Source organism: Corvus kubaryi, unplaced genomic scaffold (genome assembly GCF_017639235.1).
Source record: "Corvus kubaryi isolate FWS band 111438036 unplaced genomic scaffold, C.kubaryi_AGA036_p1.0 65286, whole genome shotgun sequence".
Lineage (NCBI taxonomy): Eukaryota > Metazoa > Chordata > Aves > Passeriformes > Corvidae > Corvus > Corvus kubaryi.
The window spans coordinates 45,109-63,503 of NW_024581891.1; the positions used below are offsets into that span (position 1 = coordinate 45,109).

At 41.8% G+C, this 18,395-nt stretch overlaps 1 protein-coding gene across 6 annotated transcripts in view; it reads left to right on the plus strand.

The window, feature by feature from the left end:
* LOC121673224 (neuronal membrane glycoprotein M6-b) overlaps nt 1–18,395 on the plus strand; it is a 44,933-nt gene that overhangs the window by 3,129 nt on the left and 23,409 nt on the right. The window contains exons 1-2 of one of the 6 annotated variants that reach the window (XM_042046343.1): nt 9,175–9,480; nt 16,791–16,910. The exons of 1 other annotated variant lie outside the window; for it this stretch is intronic. In XM_042046343.1, coding sequence (XP_041902277.1) covers nt 9,420–9,480; nt 16,791–16,910 — 181 coding nt within the window. In that variant the 5' untranslated portion in view covers nt 9,175–9,419. Of the gene's footprint in view, nt 1–1,777; nt 1,859–9,174; nt 9,481–16,790; nt 16,911–18,395 lie in introns of those variants that run through there. 4 more of the 6 variants (XM_042046341.1, XM_042046344.1, XM_042046342.1 and 1 more) reach the window with 4 other exon arrangements.

Consider the following 18,395-nt stretch of genomic DNA (forward strand, 5'->3'; position numbering starts at 1 on the left):
TCAGCTCGGGAAATGGGGGATGCTGCAACTGGCGTGACTTTTTTTCTTCTCAGTTATGCAACAGAAGGGAGTCTGTGAAATACTACTTAGTCTGTTGCCATATCTATATGATTGTATTTGAGGTTCAAATAAATACATTCATCAGTGTTTAGTATATATTAAAAATCTCTAAACACTAGAACACTAGTTGTTAAATACTGACTGATTTTTTTTCCTTCTCTCTTAAAGTTGTGAAAAGGTCTTTAAATGATGGGGTTTGTCTCAGGACCCTGTTGGTCCAGAACTAGGGAGATACTCAGGAATACATTTTCTGCTTTCCTTTATACATGTGTAAGTGTTGTTTTATTGTAGAGAATTTGGGATTGAGTGAACTTGATGATCTGATAACGTTGCTATGATATTTGCTTGGAAACAGTTTGAAATGGCAGTGAAAATTTAGTTATAGTTGTTTGTCTGGCTCTATAAATCTGCAGTGTACTAATGGCAAATTAAACTAAGAAAATGGGCTTTTGATTGCTTTTGCAATCTGGTCGTGTTCTGTCTGCAGTAGAAGTATCTGCTACACTCAAACACACAATTAGTTTCTGAGGACCATGGCTGGAATTAAGCATTTATAAGTACTTTTAAAGCTGTGGCTGGTCTTCAGTTTCTTCCCTGTACTAATAAACTTGTGAACAGGCAAGTTGGGCTGGGTGATTTTGGCTGGGCATGGCTTGGTCTTTTTCTGCAGCCTGTGGGCAAGTCTCTGAGCTGCAATGAGAGGAGCTCTGTCCCATGTTGAGCAACATGCCTCTGGTCACCTTCAGGACAGTGAGCATACACTTGATGTAGTAAAGTTTTTTTCCACTCAGAGTTCTTCTTACAGACCGAAGAAAGAACCTTAGCCAGAGCCTTGGGTGTTGTTTCTGCCTTGTGCTTTTCTCATTGTTTTAATTGTAGGGTTTGTTTTAATATATCCATCCCTTCTCCCTTTCTTAACTCCTTTCTTTTCCTCTCCAAATGGTGCAGAAAGGTGGAACAGATAACTACTTCAGGAATCAGTAGCAGTGATATATATATGGAAGAGGTGTCTGTAGTACTACTGAAATAAAAAATGCCTGGGGCATTTTCAATAACGAATGTCAGGGTCTCCAGAGGAAACATATAATGAGAATGCTTAGTGTTTACACTTGGGAAGCTCTGAGTGCAAGAGAAATGGTTACAAATGTGCTGAAAACCAGAGCAGAAATAAAATGGGATGGGAATGATACGAGGGACAGATGAAGAAAAGTAGATGCTAAATGAATTTCACTCTGAGTCATAACAGAGCGCAGAAATTATGCCTTTCAGCTGTTTAAAACAAGTGAATGTCATGTTTGGAAAGAAACAGAAATGGGGATATAACTAGGGATAGCTCAAAAGAGAGTCTGGGTGGTTTTCAGGCAGCAGGACTGGAGGCCATTTCAGAGACAGGGACCCTGCTCCTTCTGGAGAAGCTGCTCCTTCTGCGCTGACTGCAGCGGCACCCTGGCCTTTGTGCAAGCCCTCCTTTGTGCCAAGCCTCAAAACCTGCCGGGCCACAGAATGGCTCTTCTCGCGAAACATTGAAAGGCTCCAAGCTTGAGACACTTAGAAAATTAGGCGAGATAAAGTGTTGGAAATGTATACTCTAGGGAATAATCCTGCCCTGGCAAGGGATTTTACTTGACAGCCTATCTGGGAATCCAGGCTGAAAGCTGCTACTTTGTCCTTAACTCACCCTATAGCACTTTTGTCTAAGAGCTCACTTCGTATGCAGGATCACCCACTGCTGAGGTACGGCAAAAATCGAGGCGTGACATGATCCAGACGGAGCTCCAACCACACTCGTTGTTAGCAGGTTAAGTCATTCCCTGTTTATAAAGGTAGAGGGGTGGGGTTTTTTTTCTTAATTGTGCTGAACTCGTTGAGTGCACACTTAGCTTTTTATGGGCGCAAGTGAAAGACCTGTGAAACACTTGAGTGGCCGTTGTTTGTTGTTCACCGGCGGCGCTCTCAAAGGCTTTGCAAAGAGCAAAAGAACCACTACTTTAGACATGACTGGGATCCCAATCGCTGCAGCTGGAAAGAGGGGACTGGAAAAGCTAGACCGGAGAAGTTGCTTGGCACATATTTAGTTGATGAGTTAATTGGACACTCTCAACGTGGGACTTGTTAATGTCCTGCTGCTTTCCTAATGAGGATATCTGCTGTTGCAAAGAATACAATGATTAATTGGGGACCCTTTCGTTAGTGTCTTAACTGAGGATTTCATGACTAGTCTCTTATGTGTGAACAGAAACTATATTTGCAATTCAACAGGCTGTCCAGCACTGCATGACAGAACTAGTCCAGGATCTTTCCCAAAGTATAGTTTAATTACACTGGAATGGGAATTTTCTGTCTCAGGGAAACAGCTACAGTCATTGTGACTTACAGGGTGCTGAAGCTTCAAACAATGAATTTCAGTACCTCATACCAGTCATTATTTTGAAGCTTTCTTGTACGTCAACATTTTGACTGTTGGGTTAGGTGGGCATTTCAAAATGTTGACACACAACTGCCCAACAATCTATGAGTGGGTCTAGGAGCAATGTATGGCAGAGCCTCGGGCTGGTGGGGCCAGTTTTTCAGCCTAGGGTACTGAGGCAAACAGGTAATGGTGCTCACAAGGCATGGTTTAGCTCTATTGCAAACTCCAGTCTGATCTTGGGTAACTTGGTTCCTGGCCTTGAAACCTTGAGCTGGAGAAGTCTGTAGCAGTCTGTAGCACTGGGATGGTTCTGCCTTCGCTATCAAACTGAATACCTATTGCATGACTCTGTAAAGTAGTATGCATTCCTCACAGTGGTTCCAACGGTGCTCACATGGTTTACAGTTCAGTAAAAACATTTATATAATCGTATGCATTTTCTTCATGTACATATGAATATGCACACAGACGTGTTTTCTGCTTGTGTACATACACATATCTACATCTGTGGTTTGCGCATGGAATCCTGTGTGACATTCTAGGAGGATTCTTCATCCTTGTCCCTCCCCATGTGTAGCCCCAGTACACAGCACAGTGTGAGGTACCCTTCTATAATGAACACCCCTGGTTTCGTTTTGGGGAGCTGTAGGGTTTTGCACTTCTTTTTATTTTCCTGCTTTTTTCCACGCTTTGTGAAAAGACTGGACTGAAGCCAAGACTGAAGAACAAAACGAGCACTGAATAGATGAGATTGTAGGTGGGATGCTGAAGTCTATGCAAAGAGTAGGAGGGCAATTTTGAAAATCAGAACTGGATGTAAAGTTAAGAGAGGATTGTCTGATTAAATCTGACTTTGTGGAGCAAAAAGATAAGTTTGTGTCAAGGCTGAACTCAGTGACATTTATTTATAGATAGAGAAAAAAAATCAACAGGTAGCCCCTCAAGCTCTTGTGTTTTGAGATAAGGCAGCTGTATTAACAGGAGTATATTATAATGATACCTTTGCTGCCTTCTAAATTGCTGGCAGAAATAGCTCTTCTGCAAGTACAAGAGGCACTTCTACTTGAGTGCTGGCAAGTGCGACATAAATATCTAGGATGCTATTTCAGTATGTCCAAGTATTCAGAAGCTCTAGTTAGTTTTCTGAGATGGCAGTAGGCTTTGACAACAGTACTGGAGAAGCAGGTTCACAGCAGAAGTATGTTGGATTGCCTTCAAGGTGCAGAATTAAGGCAACAAAGACAAAAGACTTGAGCATATTATTTTCCTGCACTACAAGGCAGAGGCATGATAGCTGAGAATCTCCTCTCAGTTTTGACGGACAGAGGGAGCAAGAAAAGGTGGTTATGTGTGCCAAAATCAAAAACGTAGCCCTTAAAATTCTGGAGGAGCATTTGAAGTACTGTTGAAGGCTTCATGTACTAGTCATGTGTGAGGATCTTGCCACAGATGAAGAGAAAAATGAATGGATATTGGGTAACTCAAAGCCTTGTTTTGCTGCCTCATTGTAATGTTAAAGCATTTGAAACCGGACATGCAGTACACTTGTAGAAAACTATGCCATAAAATTGTGGACCTGGAGTAGAAGGTGAAGACAGCCATTGGAGCTGGAGCTCTGAACACTTGCCTAATGAAAGCTTTTTCTGGGGGAGATGCTAGGAAGCCTTGGCTTTCATTTTCTGTATTTCTGTGCTCTTTGTACTATAGTCTAAATGGCCTCTAGTTTGTCAGCGTATCTTTCTGGCTTGCCAAAACCATGGTGCTGCTTCAGGCAGCCTCACAGGAGAGGGATGCAAGAGGAGACGTTGCTTCCAGCTTAGTTTCAAATGTATCCTATTTTGTTGCCATTTGTATTGCCTTTCCTCAGAAGTCTTTGGCATGGTTGAGTTCCTGTATTTTGTCTGTCAAGAGTTATGAATTATTTTCCCCAGATTTTTTTTAATACAAGTTTCTTACACCCAGGAAAATGTTACTAAGGCCCTTAGATTAGATAAATAAAGTCCAGCGCTTTTTAAAATTACTTATTTCCTTCTGTGCTGTTGACTGCCTTTCATAAGCAGAAATGGAGCTCCCACCTGCTTAAGAACACATCAACATTTTCTTTCATTGTGACTTTCATTATAGTTCTCCAGGCTTTTTTTCTTTGGTAGACTTCACATCTCTGCAATCTGAGCTGTCTTTGAGACGAGAACTTGATGAGACCTAGCTACTGGAAAAGCCATGTAGAACCATCTATTCACTTGCTAAGGCTTTTTTTTTCTTTCTTTCTTTGTATTCCAACTGTATGTTAGCTATTGGTGTATGTTCTGGATCTGGGCTGTTTATTACCTTTGATTCTCAGCAGTGGCTGTAACTGCAGTGGTGCAGCTGGAAACAGGCAGGCTGGACAGAGACCTGTATGTAACCCAACAGCTGAGTGACATCTCCTTTGCCTGCTGCTTGCCACCAGGCATTTAGCTTGGCAGCAGTCACTGACATCTTCACAAGGCTTCGTTAAGGGAGTCACAGCACTGGCATCTTCACACTGTTAAGGTTTGCTTACCCTCCTGGACTTAGCTCCATTGGTTAACTCAGTGATTTTCTTTGGCTGCAGAGGTAACCACTATCCATGCTTAAGACTTTGTTTTTGCTCTTTCTTACAGAAATCTGAGCTTGAGACCCCTAAGTGCAGTGCAGACTCATGTCTGTGTTTTATGCTGTGGTATAAGTGCAGGGATTTCCCGCTGTTATTTGTTAATTAATTTGGATGTCATTTTCTTACTAACCTAGTATGTCTGAAAGAATGGACCCCAATTTTTTTTTTTTCAAGTACTTGCCTGATATATGACTGCTGCACAACTGAAAACTTGTTGTCATGCTTTGATTTTATCCACATGGAAAGTTTGCCTGCTTTTGCATAAGTATTTGGATTGGGTTTTATAAGCAAGTCTTTGGTAACTGGTTTAAAGCTGAACACAAGCAATTACATTGCACCAAGTGGCTTCACATGTATTTGTTCTTTCTCTTACATATTTAAAAAAAAAAGGTATTCTGCAAGTTGTCTTTAAAATTAGCTGTTTGGACTATATGTCAGTCTTGTTTGAGGGACAATCTCTGTATTTTAACTTCTGAGTCTTGGATCACATAGACAATCTGAAACTGCTCTTCAGCTATGTGAGAACACTCTTTATTACAGCTCTGTGAAGCCTTTGTAGAAATGGCAAGTGTGTATTCATCTCCTGAAAGCTTGTGAAGAATTTGCTGTAGCTTATGGTAGAGCTTCTCAGCCTTCAGGAATGTAAACTAGATTCAGTGACATTAAAGATAGATGTTCAAAAGGAACTGGCGCATGAACAGAATGGGGTTTTTAATATATTTTTTAACTTCTGCAGTTGTGCTATTTTAATTGACTGAGCAAAATGATTAAATGTGTGGTTTGGGTTTTGGGTTTTTTTTAAACCTAGATAAAATAGATTTAAGCCTTTTTTAAAAAACTACTTTGCAGTGAATGTGACTTGGTCTGTAGTGCCTTCACATACTTTCCTCTGCTGCTATTCATCCTGAGGTTTGGCAGTAGGCTCAGAGCTGTGCTTTAGCAGCAGAAACCCTTGCTGCTCAGCCCCTCTCCTCATTTCCACTTTTATCTTGTTCTGCAAATAAATTGCTGGGCTGAACTCTTCAAATGTAACTAGCTGCCTGCCCTGGTTGCTGGTTATCTAAATCAGTCTGGTCTGTACAAGCAGGTTTTTGCTGAATATCAGTCTTTAAAGATTTTTTTTCTTTTTTTTTTTTTTTTTAATTTTTGCTTTTGTGGTTTAATCTTTTGCTGTGTTGTCATAGGCATAAACTTGATGTCTCCCAGTCTCATCACATATTACAACAAAGATGTAAGGATGTATCTGTTTAAGGGAGGGAACATTGAATGAGACAACTTGCTGGCTGAGATTAATGCTTGAAGCACAAGATCATCACCCATGTTAGCACTGGAGGAAATCATACAGTTTGTTTTATCTGCTGTATTTACCAGTTATGGTGCAGAACTTTGAAAATCAAGAAATTACTTAGGATGATAAGTGCTTAAAACCTATCATACATAAATAGTAAGAAGGGAGGGGAGAGAACTTTACACTCATGTATCACTTGAAGCTTTCAGAGGATGATTTAGTAGGCAGAATTAATGCTTCTGAATAGTTGGCCTTGATGGTTTTTGAAGTCTTCAGTTCAAGTTCTTGTTAAGTTGATTCTGGTATTGTGCACTGATTTTTCTTTGCCTGTTTGGGAAAGGGGTTATCCTGGGAGTAGAGTCGAGGAAATAATCTCCCAGCCTGCTAGGTTTGGGTTTCTGAAACATCAGCTCTGAAGTCCTGAGCCTGCCTAACAAATTCTGCTCACCAGTAGGAAGGTGTGCAGCTGTTTGAAGGAGTAGGTCTCACCAGTAAAGAGGGGAGATCTACAATCATGGGTTTCCTCCAGGGACAGTCTGTAAGCAGAGGTATGTATTTTCTGTTTAAATAAAGGAAATTCCAAATTATGTGTGTATTTTCTGTGTATTTATACTGATAAGTGCATTGATATTACACCACTTGAATTAGGTTATGAACAGGCCTTTTGTAACTTAGGGTAGTCAGAAGGGAGGTTGCAACCTTTTTAAGTTTTAGACCTTCCAGTCTAAAAGCAAAGATGATTAAGAAAGAGAGATCTAGACTGTGGCAGAAGTACCAACTGCACAATGAGGCATTCCAAGAAGAGAATTTTATGTCAGAAGCAATCAACTGCTTTGACCAATGACTAAAATTTGTGTGACTTTCAGCAAGGAGGGTGTATTTGGTATGGATTTTCAGTCTTACTGATGTTTAATGGGGAAAAAAAACACTCTTTGTAGAACCTTTTCTTTGTATAATCATTTCACCAACAACTTTTAGTAATGATTAAAAGAATATAACGAACTCATCACCCACGCTTTCACCTTTCAGCTGATTCTTTCAGGGAGTGTGTTTGCAGTGCATGGTCTTGCTGGGGAAGGATTTCAATCTGTGTATGGATTGCTGTCTGAGCACTGGAGAGGAAGATTGGACAATATGCCTTGCCACCTGGGCTGAGGTCTCTGCTGTGGCTACTGATTTGATTACCTTCAGGAACCCAACCCCTTGCCCCATGTTGACTCCTGAGGATACTTCATGCCATCTACAAATTAGCTTCCTCCTGCTTATAGGGCGGTCTGCTGCAGTGGGAGTTCAACTGCAGACTCTTCCTGGACTCCAAGGAAACATTTTAGGCAAATGCTTGACATCAAGTTTTGATGCTGTGATACGAAACCTTAGGGTATGTCCAAGACCTCCTGGCAGCTGTGCTGAAGCCTGAAGTCTGAGCAATAATGCCCCAAGCAAAATAACAGCTGTGTTAGCTGTGGTGAGAGAAGAGGGTTTGTGCACTAATTTCTTAAAGAAGGGAACTTTCTCTAATGGTTGGGTCTGAGGGCTTTTGTGCTTTTCACTAGGCATCTAGAAATAAAAATGCACAGCAAAATTGTGGGTGTAGTAACTTTAACCAGAAGAGACTAAATTGCAGCTACAAATCATTGGACTGCTTCCCTCTTCCCACTCTCCTGTTTGAATCTGTTCTAGGGAACATGCAGGGTGTAGGTTTTAACATCCCCAGCATTTGCTGAATCTACTGGGCGTCCTTGCGGGCTGCAGAACTGGCTGCAGTGGCTGGACCACAAAGGCCATTACTCCCTGCTTGCTCCACAGTCCTACACACACAAAGGGGTGCCTTTGGGCACTTGTGCCCTGTGTGGTGTGTTGCACTGTGAGGCATTGAGACAAGCAAAGTGACAGGCAAGGTTAATTAGCCTCAGTACAGCCTTAAATGTGTCAGTTGTCCCGGATTTTGGGAGGGGAACAATACCCCTATGTGGTGTTGCCCTGCTCTGTGGCTCCCCAGCACAGGAGCGGGCTGGGGACACCTAAAGTCACCTCAGGCAGTGCAACGTTGGCATGTCTTGGGTTTGTTGCTCCCAAGTACAGCTTATTTGATCACACTGCAGTCTGTCTGGATTTAGGGGAGTGATCAAACATGCTGAACAGCAACTCTGTGCTCACTCCCAAGCATGGCTTTAGGGCTCTAGTGGCAGACCTCCTTTTAAAGCCCAAGTTGTGTTTTCTTAAACATTTTATCCTTTAAAGTGTTGCACGTGCATTTTAGGTCGCTTGAGCTTGCTTCCTGTCTCCTTGCTTGGATTTTTTTTTTTTTTCCATTGTGCTTTCGAGTCAAAGAATTTAAATTTCCATGTACATACATATATGCCCACTGTTGCTTGTATGCTTCTCTCACAGCCTTTTGCCGTGGGTGAGCGGAACTCTCGGCAAAGAAAGCAAACAGAGAGAACAGACCCATCACCCCCCACCCCTTGAAAGAGCAGAGGGCATGTGGAATAAATCAAAATGCAAAGCATAATAACAAGGTCCCATGGGAAAGGGAGCCTTGTGATTGTGTGCCGGCGTGCACTCCCCTTAGAGACGGCGGCCGGGGGGCTCCTTTCTTTCTCACTTGCATCTCCCCTCCCGATGCCACCAATCCATTCACTGCCCGCAGAATCGATTAACATTTGTTGGGAGACGGGGAAAGAGGGGAAGAGCGGAGGGCAGGAGGAAGGGGGCGCGAGCGGGTGATGCTGGTCCCCACGGTGTGGCAAGCCGAGCCTCAGGATGGCTATTTTATAGCTGGGGACCGTGGTGACGTATAGCTGAGCGAGCTGGCACAGCTTCTCGTGGACCAGTCAGAGGAGCGAAATTGAAGCTGACAAGACTTTTCTGGCATTTTGGAAAAGACTGTAATCTACTGTAGGGGAGAACAGAGCCGCTCAATCACCGCCGCTGTAAATAGGAGACGGAAGGGAGTGAGAAAGGAGGCGAAGAGAAAAAGTGCTTGCTGGGGGGGGGGGGGGGGGGCGGCATTTTTGGTGGATGGTATGAAGCCAGCCATGGAAACTGCAGCGGAGGAAAATGCAGAACAAAGCCAAGAGAAAAAAGGTACCCAGGGGTCTAACAATAGCCTGTTTAAATCTTTTCATTCAGGGGGCTTAAAGAGGTTTAGGCCAGTTTTGTCACTTTTTCAAATAGCTCTTAAACAATCATTACTGCATCTTCGGGCTTTCAGCCGTCCTTTCCTGCATGGCTTGACAACAAATTAATAGAGCATCAACCTTTCTGTCTGTGTCTGTATTTGCTCTGAATCTGTCCTAACCCTACCCGAAATGATGCTTGCTAAAGAAGTCTTGTTATTGCTGCATCTTTGACAGATTTTGGTTAATTTGGTTTACAGAGGTAGCGTGTGTCTGTGTGGTTGTTGTTTTCAGAGCCGTAATCTGGTGTTTTCATCGGGACTAGCCATGTAGCAAGGCTTTGCAATGCAGTGTGGGAGACCTAGGTTATAGCAACCTATAATACATTATAATGTCACACAACCGTCGTGTAGTGAGCTTGATGCCAAATACTACTCTTATTTTTAAAATTCCTTTTCTATGGTGTCATCTGGCAAATTGCACTTTAGTAGAGATCTGCCTGCACTATGATAAGGGGGAACAATGCAGTGAGTTTTGCAACATTAGATTTCAGGATGCGTTAATCACTGAGAATTGCTGCTTAATGGAGAGAACAATTCCATGGTAATGGTTCTGTGGTAGGGAGATGGCAATGCAGAAAGAGAGGTGCTTCAGCCATCCCAGCTTCACAGGTGATTCTGGTTGGTTTGGAGTGCTGAACTTCAGATCGTAAATTCAACCAGCAAGGGATATTTTGTTTCTGTGTCGTATAATTTATGTCAAATAGCCGTTCCTCTTCAGTGTAGTAGACTACAGTAACAAAATTTTTTAAATTTCCTCTCTTTTTACTTGAGTCATATTTTTTAACCTGTTGTGTATCATTTATAAGCAATCTGAGTATCTCATCTGGTATCTCATAGGCTTAAGCAGATGATAAACAACTAATGCATTTCCCCAAGCAGAATTCTTTCATCGATTGTTAAGCAGTTCAGATATAAACATGATAAATCCTGGTACTGTCCAGTAACAGATTTTGTTTTCCTACTTTGAATCTGACTTCTGCTACACACTTCATATAAAATGAGCTTCAGTTTCAAGTAAATGAAATTTGTCAAGTGATTAGACACAGTACTACATAATCCCTTAGGGATTTCACAAAAGGAGGTCCACTGATGAGAGATTAAACTCTGAAAGCCATTAGTGTATGTGGACAATAACCCACCTTACTGCAGATTTTGAGTAATTAATGTACAAAATGTCCTGGATAGATTGACTATAAAACCACCTTGAACTGATCATTCTTCAAAAATTACAGCAATTCTTTCTCCTGATTGACAAGCTCCTTTTAAACCGATGGAATTCATGTTACAATAAATACTAAAGAAAGTTATTTGTATGCATTAGCAGCTGTGCAAAACAAAATGTGTTGCTGAGTGTGTTTATGATGAGTTTATGGCTTCCCTTTTGTTTTGGCAAGGATGAAAGCACAACATGTAGAACAGTAAATCTGCTTCCAAGTCAAGGTGGTTGATCTGTTGCTTTCATCGAATGCAAGCAAGGGAGCCTCCTATCCCAATGTTACCACCATTTCCTAGGTTTTCTATGATAATGTTATGCTTTGGATCTGTTACACAGGTGTATGTATGTAACACTTGTAGGCTTTGTTCTTGCCGGTCCTCTGATTCCTGAAAGTAACACATGGTCTCTCACATTATGCTCTGTATATTCACTTAAATTCTCAATATGCTTCACATCAAATAAAGTGCAGAAAGCTGAAACAGTCCTAATTTTTATAGTAAAACAAATAGACCAGATTCCCTTATAAAGTTACTGCTGTGAAGTGGTCATGGAGGAGTCGTATTTGGTTTTGAGGGGCAGATTTTCCAAAGTGCTAAATCTGTCGAGACCAGTTGGGTTTTCAGATGGGCTCAGCAGGCATCAGGTACTTCTCAAATGTCAGAATGTTTCAAAAGGGCTCTTTTACCAGCAGCTCCCAGGGAGGAAAATGGGCTTTTTCTCTGTGTAAAGAAACCTGCAGGGAAATGCTGCTGCTTCATTTTGGGGTATAAAACAGAAGATGACTCCTCTGTTTAGTCTGGACCAGAACTCTTGTTATGCCTCACATGCTTGCCAGCCTTGCAACATTTACTTCTCCCTCTAGGATCCCACCTGGACTTGGTAATGGCCATCCTTTATGAGATGCCCTAGATCCAGTGATTTCAAGGCAACTGCCACAGCTTGAAGCAGTTGAAGTGCTATCACAGGGTCTTTTAACTCTTTCTTCTAGAAATTAATTGCAAAGCCTAAGGAGATAAACCATCATCTGGAGGGGTTTGGGAGATGCTGCAATTGCTAAGTCTGAGCAAGGGAAGATGATGAGCATTCTGCTTTGGGTATTCAAGTTCACACCCTGTATGCTTTTCACTGCCAGGTTCTGGGGAAAGTATCTGCATTTAACTAATAGCAAATCATACTTTTAAGCTAAGAGGTTTTTTCCCTTTACCAGAATTTTAAACTGCATGTTTCTGGGGTGTGTTTTCAATGCAAGGACCTTCTTGATGTACTGCAGTTTTGTGGAATAAACACTTGGAGGAAGCTGGGCTAGGACTACATGCTGTCTGTGTACCGGGCTGCCGGTACTTGGGAGAACACTGGAGAGCAATGCTTCCAGAGCACTTGGCATGAGCAGTGAGGTCTGTTTTCAGTTTGAGCACCTGAAGCAGTCGTATGTGAGCGGTGGTGTCACACAGGTATTGGTTTGTGTTTCCCATCTCTGTGGCAGATGTGGACAGCCAGCTATTTTGGACTGCAGTGTAGCTGAGACAATTTGCACAAGCTAATGTGCTTTATGAATAATTACTGGGTTATAAATTAAAATGATTGAAAATTATTTAGATTCTTAAAGTTTGCTAAACTGTATAGAATTCCCCTTCTATCTTTTAACTATTTTCATGATTCAGGCAGTGATACTACGCAGCTGATGGATTCCGTGTTTATCTGACATTTGTTTCTCTGCGCCCAGATGAGTGGCTGCTGCCCCAGTTTTTTTAATTGGAATTGGAACAACCCCCATGTTGATGGAGATAAGAAATAAGTCAGCTTTATACTGTGTACCAGCAGCCCTTATCAGAGGAGAACACCATGAAAGCTGAAGCAAAATGTTTAACAGATACTTTGCAGGGCTGCAGGACAGATTGGATGCATTTTAAAGATGAAGGTTTAAAAATTATTACAAATGACAGGGTTTATCTTGCAGGCATTAAATTAAATCAAAATGTGAGGACTGGGCAGGCAGATTTACTGAGGTGGAATAAATAAGAAAAGCGAAATGCCGTTTTGCATCAGCAGTGAAGGATATAGATCCTGATACACATTAACAGAGACAAGAAGTTTCCCTTTTCACTTAACTGTGAGAAATACTACCAAGTTGCAAAATTAATAAAAAAGAAAAAGAAGAAAAAAAAGAAAATAAACCCCAACTGTGGATGACCATGGTGAATTCACCAATTACACATGGGATAGAAGAAAACCATGATACCAGAGTGTAGTTTCTCTATATGAATACATATGATGTTCAAATTGCCTATGCTGTGCTGAGGAATAATGGAGACCAATTTGAGCAGTTGTACTAAAGGTCCCTTTTAATTGGCTCTTCCCTGCTTATGTGCTCTTGATAAAAGAAGATCTCGTGCTCAGTAATAGCTGTGAGCTTTATTATTCTCATGGTATATGAAGCCATGTTTCAGCTTTTAAGCTCTAAATAGATAAGCATATACTAGTCAAAATATAAAGAAAATACTTTTCTTTTCTTACACTATTACACCCAGTTGTACAGTTGTTGCACTTTACAGCTTTATTTAAACACGTGAGAAAGGAATGGATTGTCGTGCAGTCTATTTCACTTTTAGGAAAGTTATTTTTACACAGTGAGCTTATGACATTTTGATACATCACAGATGTATTTTTCATTACAACAAATTGAAAAAAAAAGGGTTTTTTTAAAATATGTATTATGATCATCAACCAAAATTTCTAAGGTACCCACTTAATGGTAGACTCACACAGTGGTATCAGAGCTGTCAAGCCATTCAAAGATTTTTAGTATGCTGCATATTTTTCCCCATTTCAAGCAGTTGATTAGTGTTTCAGATCCACTGACAACAATAACTGCTCTAAGTCCCTGAAGAATACAACTGTAGGAAGAGAGGTCCAGCCCAGGGAGAATCTGGGACACGCGATATTCTGGGGATAATAATTTGGCAGGCTTAGTGATTTAGGTTTTAATGAATAGGATTTGGTTTCTAAATAGGAGGGGGTTGAAAAATACTCGGAGAATGTACTCCTACTGATCTGAACAACCTCGTGAAAGCAAAAAACCTAGACATATGTGCCATGGGATATGGTAACGGGGGGTGGGGGAAACCCAGATGGCACTGTATGTGCACAGTGGATTTTGCAGCAGGAGCAAAGAGGCTAAAGAGGGAAGCAAAGAGGGGGGAAGGTCTCCTTCAGTTACTCTGACCCTTCCCCATTTTCTGGCCAGCCTTCCTCCTTGTCCAGTATTCATCACCAGACCATCAATGACGAAACAACATCCTCTCTTTGCTCCCATGGACTGCTTCATCAGCTGAGACAGATAAATGTCAAAACTGTCTGTTTCCTCTAAAACCTTATTATAAAGGCAGTGAGCATGAGGATGTTGAGCCCTGTGAATTTTTATTACAGGCGTGCAAGATGATTCATCGCAATGCATATTGAACACCATGGTCGCCATCCGTGTGCCTGCGTGGTGTGGCATGAAAACATTGTCAGTTCTGTAGCTGGTGTGTCTGTGCAGGATTGAGGACAACCTGGTTCCAACAGGAGGCCTCGAGCCATGGGAGCTTGGCTGTGGGTGAAGGGTATTGTAACCTAGACCAGGGAATGCAATTAATGCAGTTAGTTCCTCAAAAAGCAAAAGGTAAAGAAGCCCTTTAAGCCTGTTTCCTTCCCAACTATTCGGGGTACAGAGTTAAATTCCAGTGGGTACAGACTGTGTGCAGTAGTTGTTATGCCACTGAAGCCCAGGGAGCTTTTGACTGGGTGTTGATTTTACATGAGTGGGCCTGGGTGGGTCCCAGCAAAGTCACCCAGAGATTCTCTTCATCTTCAGAGGTCGTGCCGGGCATGCATTAAGGGCTACCAAATAGCCATTGCTAAGTGTCTCTGCAGAGCAGTGGGAAAACTGAGATTCCTTATGGAGTTTGAACTGCCTCCTAATGAAAGGAGCCCTGTTACTGCAAAACCAGAAACTGCTAATTAAAGAAACCAACTCCATAGAATATTTTCATTTACAGAAATGATGCTACAAAGTCTACATGCTGTCTCTGTGTTTCAGGGTTTGATATTTGTACCACAGCAGACAGGTGACTTCACCAGTGTTCCCCCAGGCTAAGGGAGAAAAGGAGCTGCCTGCTCTGCTGCTCTGAACAAGTGCTTTTTGTGGCCACTGCAGGAGAAATCTCAAACTGTGGGTTCAAGCTAGTAAGATAAAATCTTGATGTCAAAAGTTTGGTTTAGATGCTGCTGCAGTGCAAATGAAGAATTCTTTTCTTTTTGGAAGTCTTTGCAGCTGGTTAATTTTTTTTTTTTTTTTTTTTTTAAAGTCTGAATCTTTTACCTGTGTCCAGTAAGTAGCTTCAAAAAGGCAGGGCGCAGACATTGGGGAGGCAGAGGAGAGGAGGTATGCAGTGCTAGCGAAGAATTTTCATTTCCATTTTATATCCAATTCAATTATTATGGCATTCCTTGTGATCTCACAAGCAGGATTGTTCCTCTCTGAGCAGAAGATGATATCATCCTGAGAGTGTGCAGTCATTTTGGACCAGTATTTTCAACACATTTTGCATTTTGTTATGCTCATAAGATGTGGAACTTGTCTTTCCTAAGACAAGTAAGAGGAAGAGTAAGCCATGCAACACGAAATAATGTCTTCTGTGGAAGGTTTACTGACATCTGCTTGCTGGTTTGTGTGTGAGATTCAGAGAGGGGAAAATTACTAAGCCACAAAGTATCCTTTAGAGAGCTATTGATACTAAATTTATGTACAAAACCTAAAAGACTCTTTCAGTATTGGAGTTCATTTGCTGATAAAGAAGATGAACAAATTCTTGGTTTAAATCTCTAGATCCAACATTTGGATTCAAGGCCAAGATTTTTTTTGTCCTCTTGACATATGCAAATACGGCTGTGCCAAGCTCCTCACTGCACAAACAGCAAAACCACATGAGAGAGGGACCAGGTCCAGGACCTTCTGAGCCCCTCAAAGGCTAGAAATTTATGGCATTTCTACTTCTCCTACCCCCTGAAATTTGTCTCTAATCTGGTCTACAGTAGATAGGGTTTTCATCCCCACAACTTTCACTTTCTCCAGGTGCCCAAACACTGCTGAATTGGATTTGCTTCAGCCAGAAATGATGGTTGCTTTCTCATTTAGCCACTGCAGAGGGGGACCCTGGTGCATTTGGAATAAAAGCTGTCTCACCCTGACAGCTTTGACAAGGCTATAGGGGTACCAATGGGGGACATGTAGGCTCAAAAGTGCTTTGATGCTGTTTCCCCAGTGGTCTCTTTCAGGGGCACAGAAACCCTGTGCCAATGAGTGTGCAAAGAGTGTGTGAGTGGGTGAGGTGAGTTACCGCATGTGGAGTCTTGTTGCTGGGCTTCCTCTGAAAAGACAAGGAGAAGCAGGACTGCTCTTCTTGGTCATGAACCTGGGACAAATAGTTTTTAACACACTTGGTCCAGATTTTTGGATGTGAGCAGAGCCTATGTGAAATAAAGCCCACAAACTTTTATTTTTTTAATATAAGAAAGTATCAGAGCAAACCTTTGTGTTTGCCCTACCTAGACATAAAGCAATAACCTTTTTCTTTGACAGCATTAGAGTATTTTTTAAAAACAGGTAATGTGATTTTCTATGACTTTACATTCCTTTACTTCTGGAGCAGAGCTTTTTGTCATGGACAAAGAGAGGGAGACGTTAGAGTGGGTGGGGGTAAGGAATAGAAAGCCCTTCCCTATGTGTTTTAACTCAAATCCTAGGTGGACTTTCAGCTATTCAACCTTTCTTAACACTTGTGTGAGCATTTCCCTGTTGATCATCCCTCCTAATCTCTCCCTTAGTCTGTAAGGTTATGTTGTATCAGTTATGAAACTACAGTGTGTTTTTTTGGGCTCTTGTTTTTAAAGTTAAATGACTGAAAGTACTGAACTAAAACTTGCTGGTGACACTGACTTTTTACCACCTAAAATTGGCAGTGATCACCAGACCAGAAATGGAAATTGGCAGGTACCACTGGATGTACAGGAGTTCAAGGCCACACCGGTACCATCATGTGCCAGCATTGAGAGGCAATATTAGTCCTTTGGGGATTCAAGGTAAATAAAGGGCTGGGTGAAAGGGAAATAAAGAGATCAGAAATGGTAGTAGCATAAACTTAATGCTTTGTAGTAGTCCTAACAATTTAAGATAAACATTCCTCTGTTTTTCTTGTTTTGTCTGTTAAGGCTGTAAGGAGTCTACTTCTTTTGTATGAATACTTGACATAAATTTGAATTTCATTGTTAATGCTTGAAAGACGAAAATGGGTAGTGAGGGACAGCTTCCTTTTAACTGTGCTCCCAATTGCTTCAAAACTGTTTACGGATGAGATGAAATAATATGGGGGTTTATGTGGATGAATCTATCAGACTCATCAGCCACAAATGCAGAAATGACACTAAAGCAGTGACAGTACATCTGACTTACTGGTATCCTACAATGTGCTTCCTAGAGATCATTCTGTGGTTTGGTTTGCAATTTTCCCTTGTTAGAAGCACTAAGTGTGTATGTCAGGGTCTAAAGGAGGATTTCAGGTGAGGCTGTAAAAATGGTTTGGTGATCCTACATGCCTGTCCTTTTGATGTCCAGCTTGAGACCTCAAGAAGATCCTATATAGTTTTCCTGAAGCTTTATTTTAAGGGTCTGTGGGGGAATTGAGTTTTGAAGCATCTCAGAAAGGCACCTGAAATCAAGCCTATGATTGATCACATTGGAAAATTCCAGTCTGACTGATGGATGGCACAGCAAGGGATATATATGCTCAGAGCCAGCCTTTGCAGCTAGCTCTATCCAGAATCCTCTTCTCTTTATGGAGCTGATTGACTGAAGCCTGCTTGACAGCTTGTTTGCTGAAGATGCCTGCCTCCGCATCAGACTTTAATAGCAATGCAGGGAGATATTCACCAAAGCTTGCTGCCTCATCCTTCCCCTTTCCATTATATTTTCATACTCTTATGCTTTAGGATTCAAATATTTACGTATTTCAAATGGCCTTTTTTCCCCCCAAATACTTAGGTCACAAATTATGATCTCTGTCTTCAGTATCAATAGTAATTTTTACCATATTTTATGATAAGTTGCCTGGGTGACAGGTTTGGGGCTGCCAGAAGACATTTCCAAACTTCACGTTTAGTGCACATGGGATATTTTACACACAAAAGAAATGCTTCGGGAAGGAGTGGTAGATTATGAATGCTGCCTGCCTGGGCTGTGAAGGACATGGAAGGAGCAGGCTAGGCCCTGGTTATCAGGGTCTTGGGCCCCTTCAGCTGTCCCCAGTGATGAGACATGTCCATATGTGCTGGCACAGATGAGCCAGGACACGGAGATGCGCAGCCTTCTGTTACAGCAGCTGGGAGTCTGGCACCTAAAATGGTGCTAGAAACCCTTGTTTAGGCAACTGAACCCTTTTCAGTCTGCCTTGGGAGTCTTTCTGAGCTAACATGTAGGTAAATGTGCCTGTCATGGAGGAGTTGAGGATGAAAGAGTTCTTGTTGATGGGGTAAAAAAAACCCCACTGCCAGCGCCCAGAAATGCCAGTT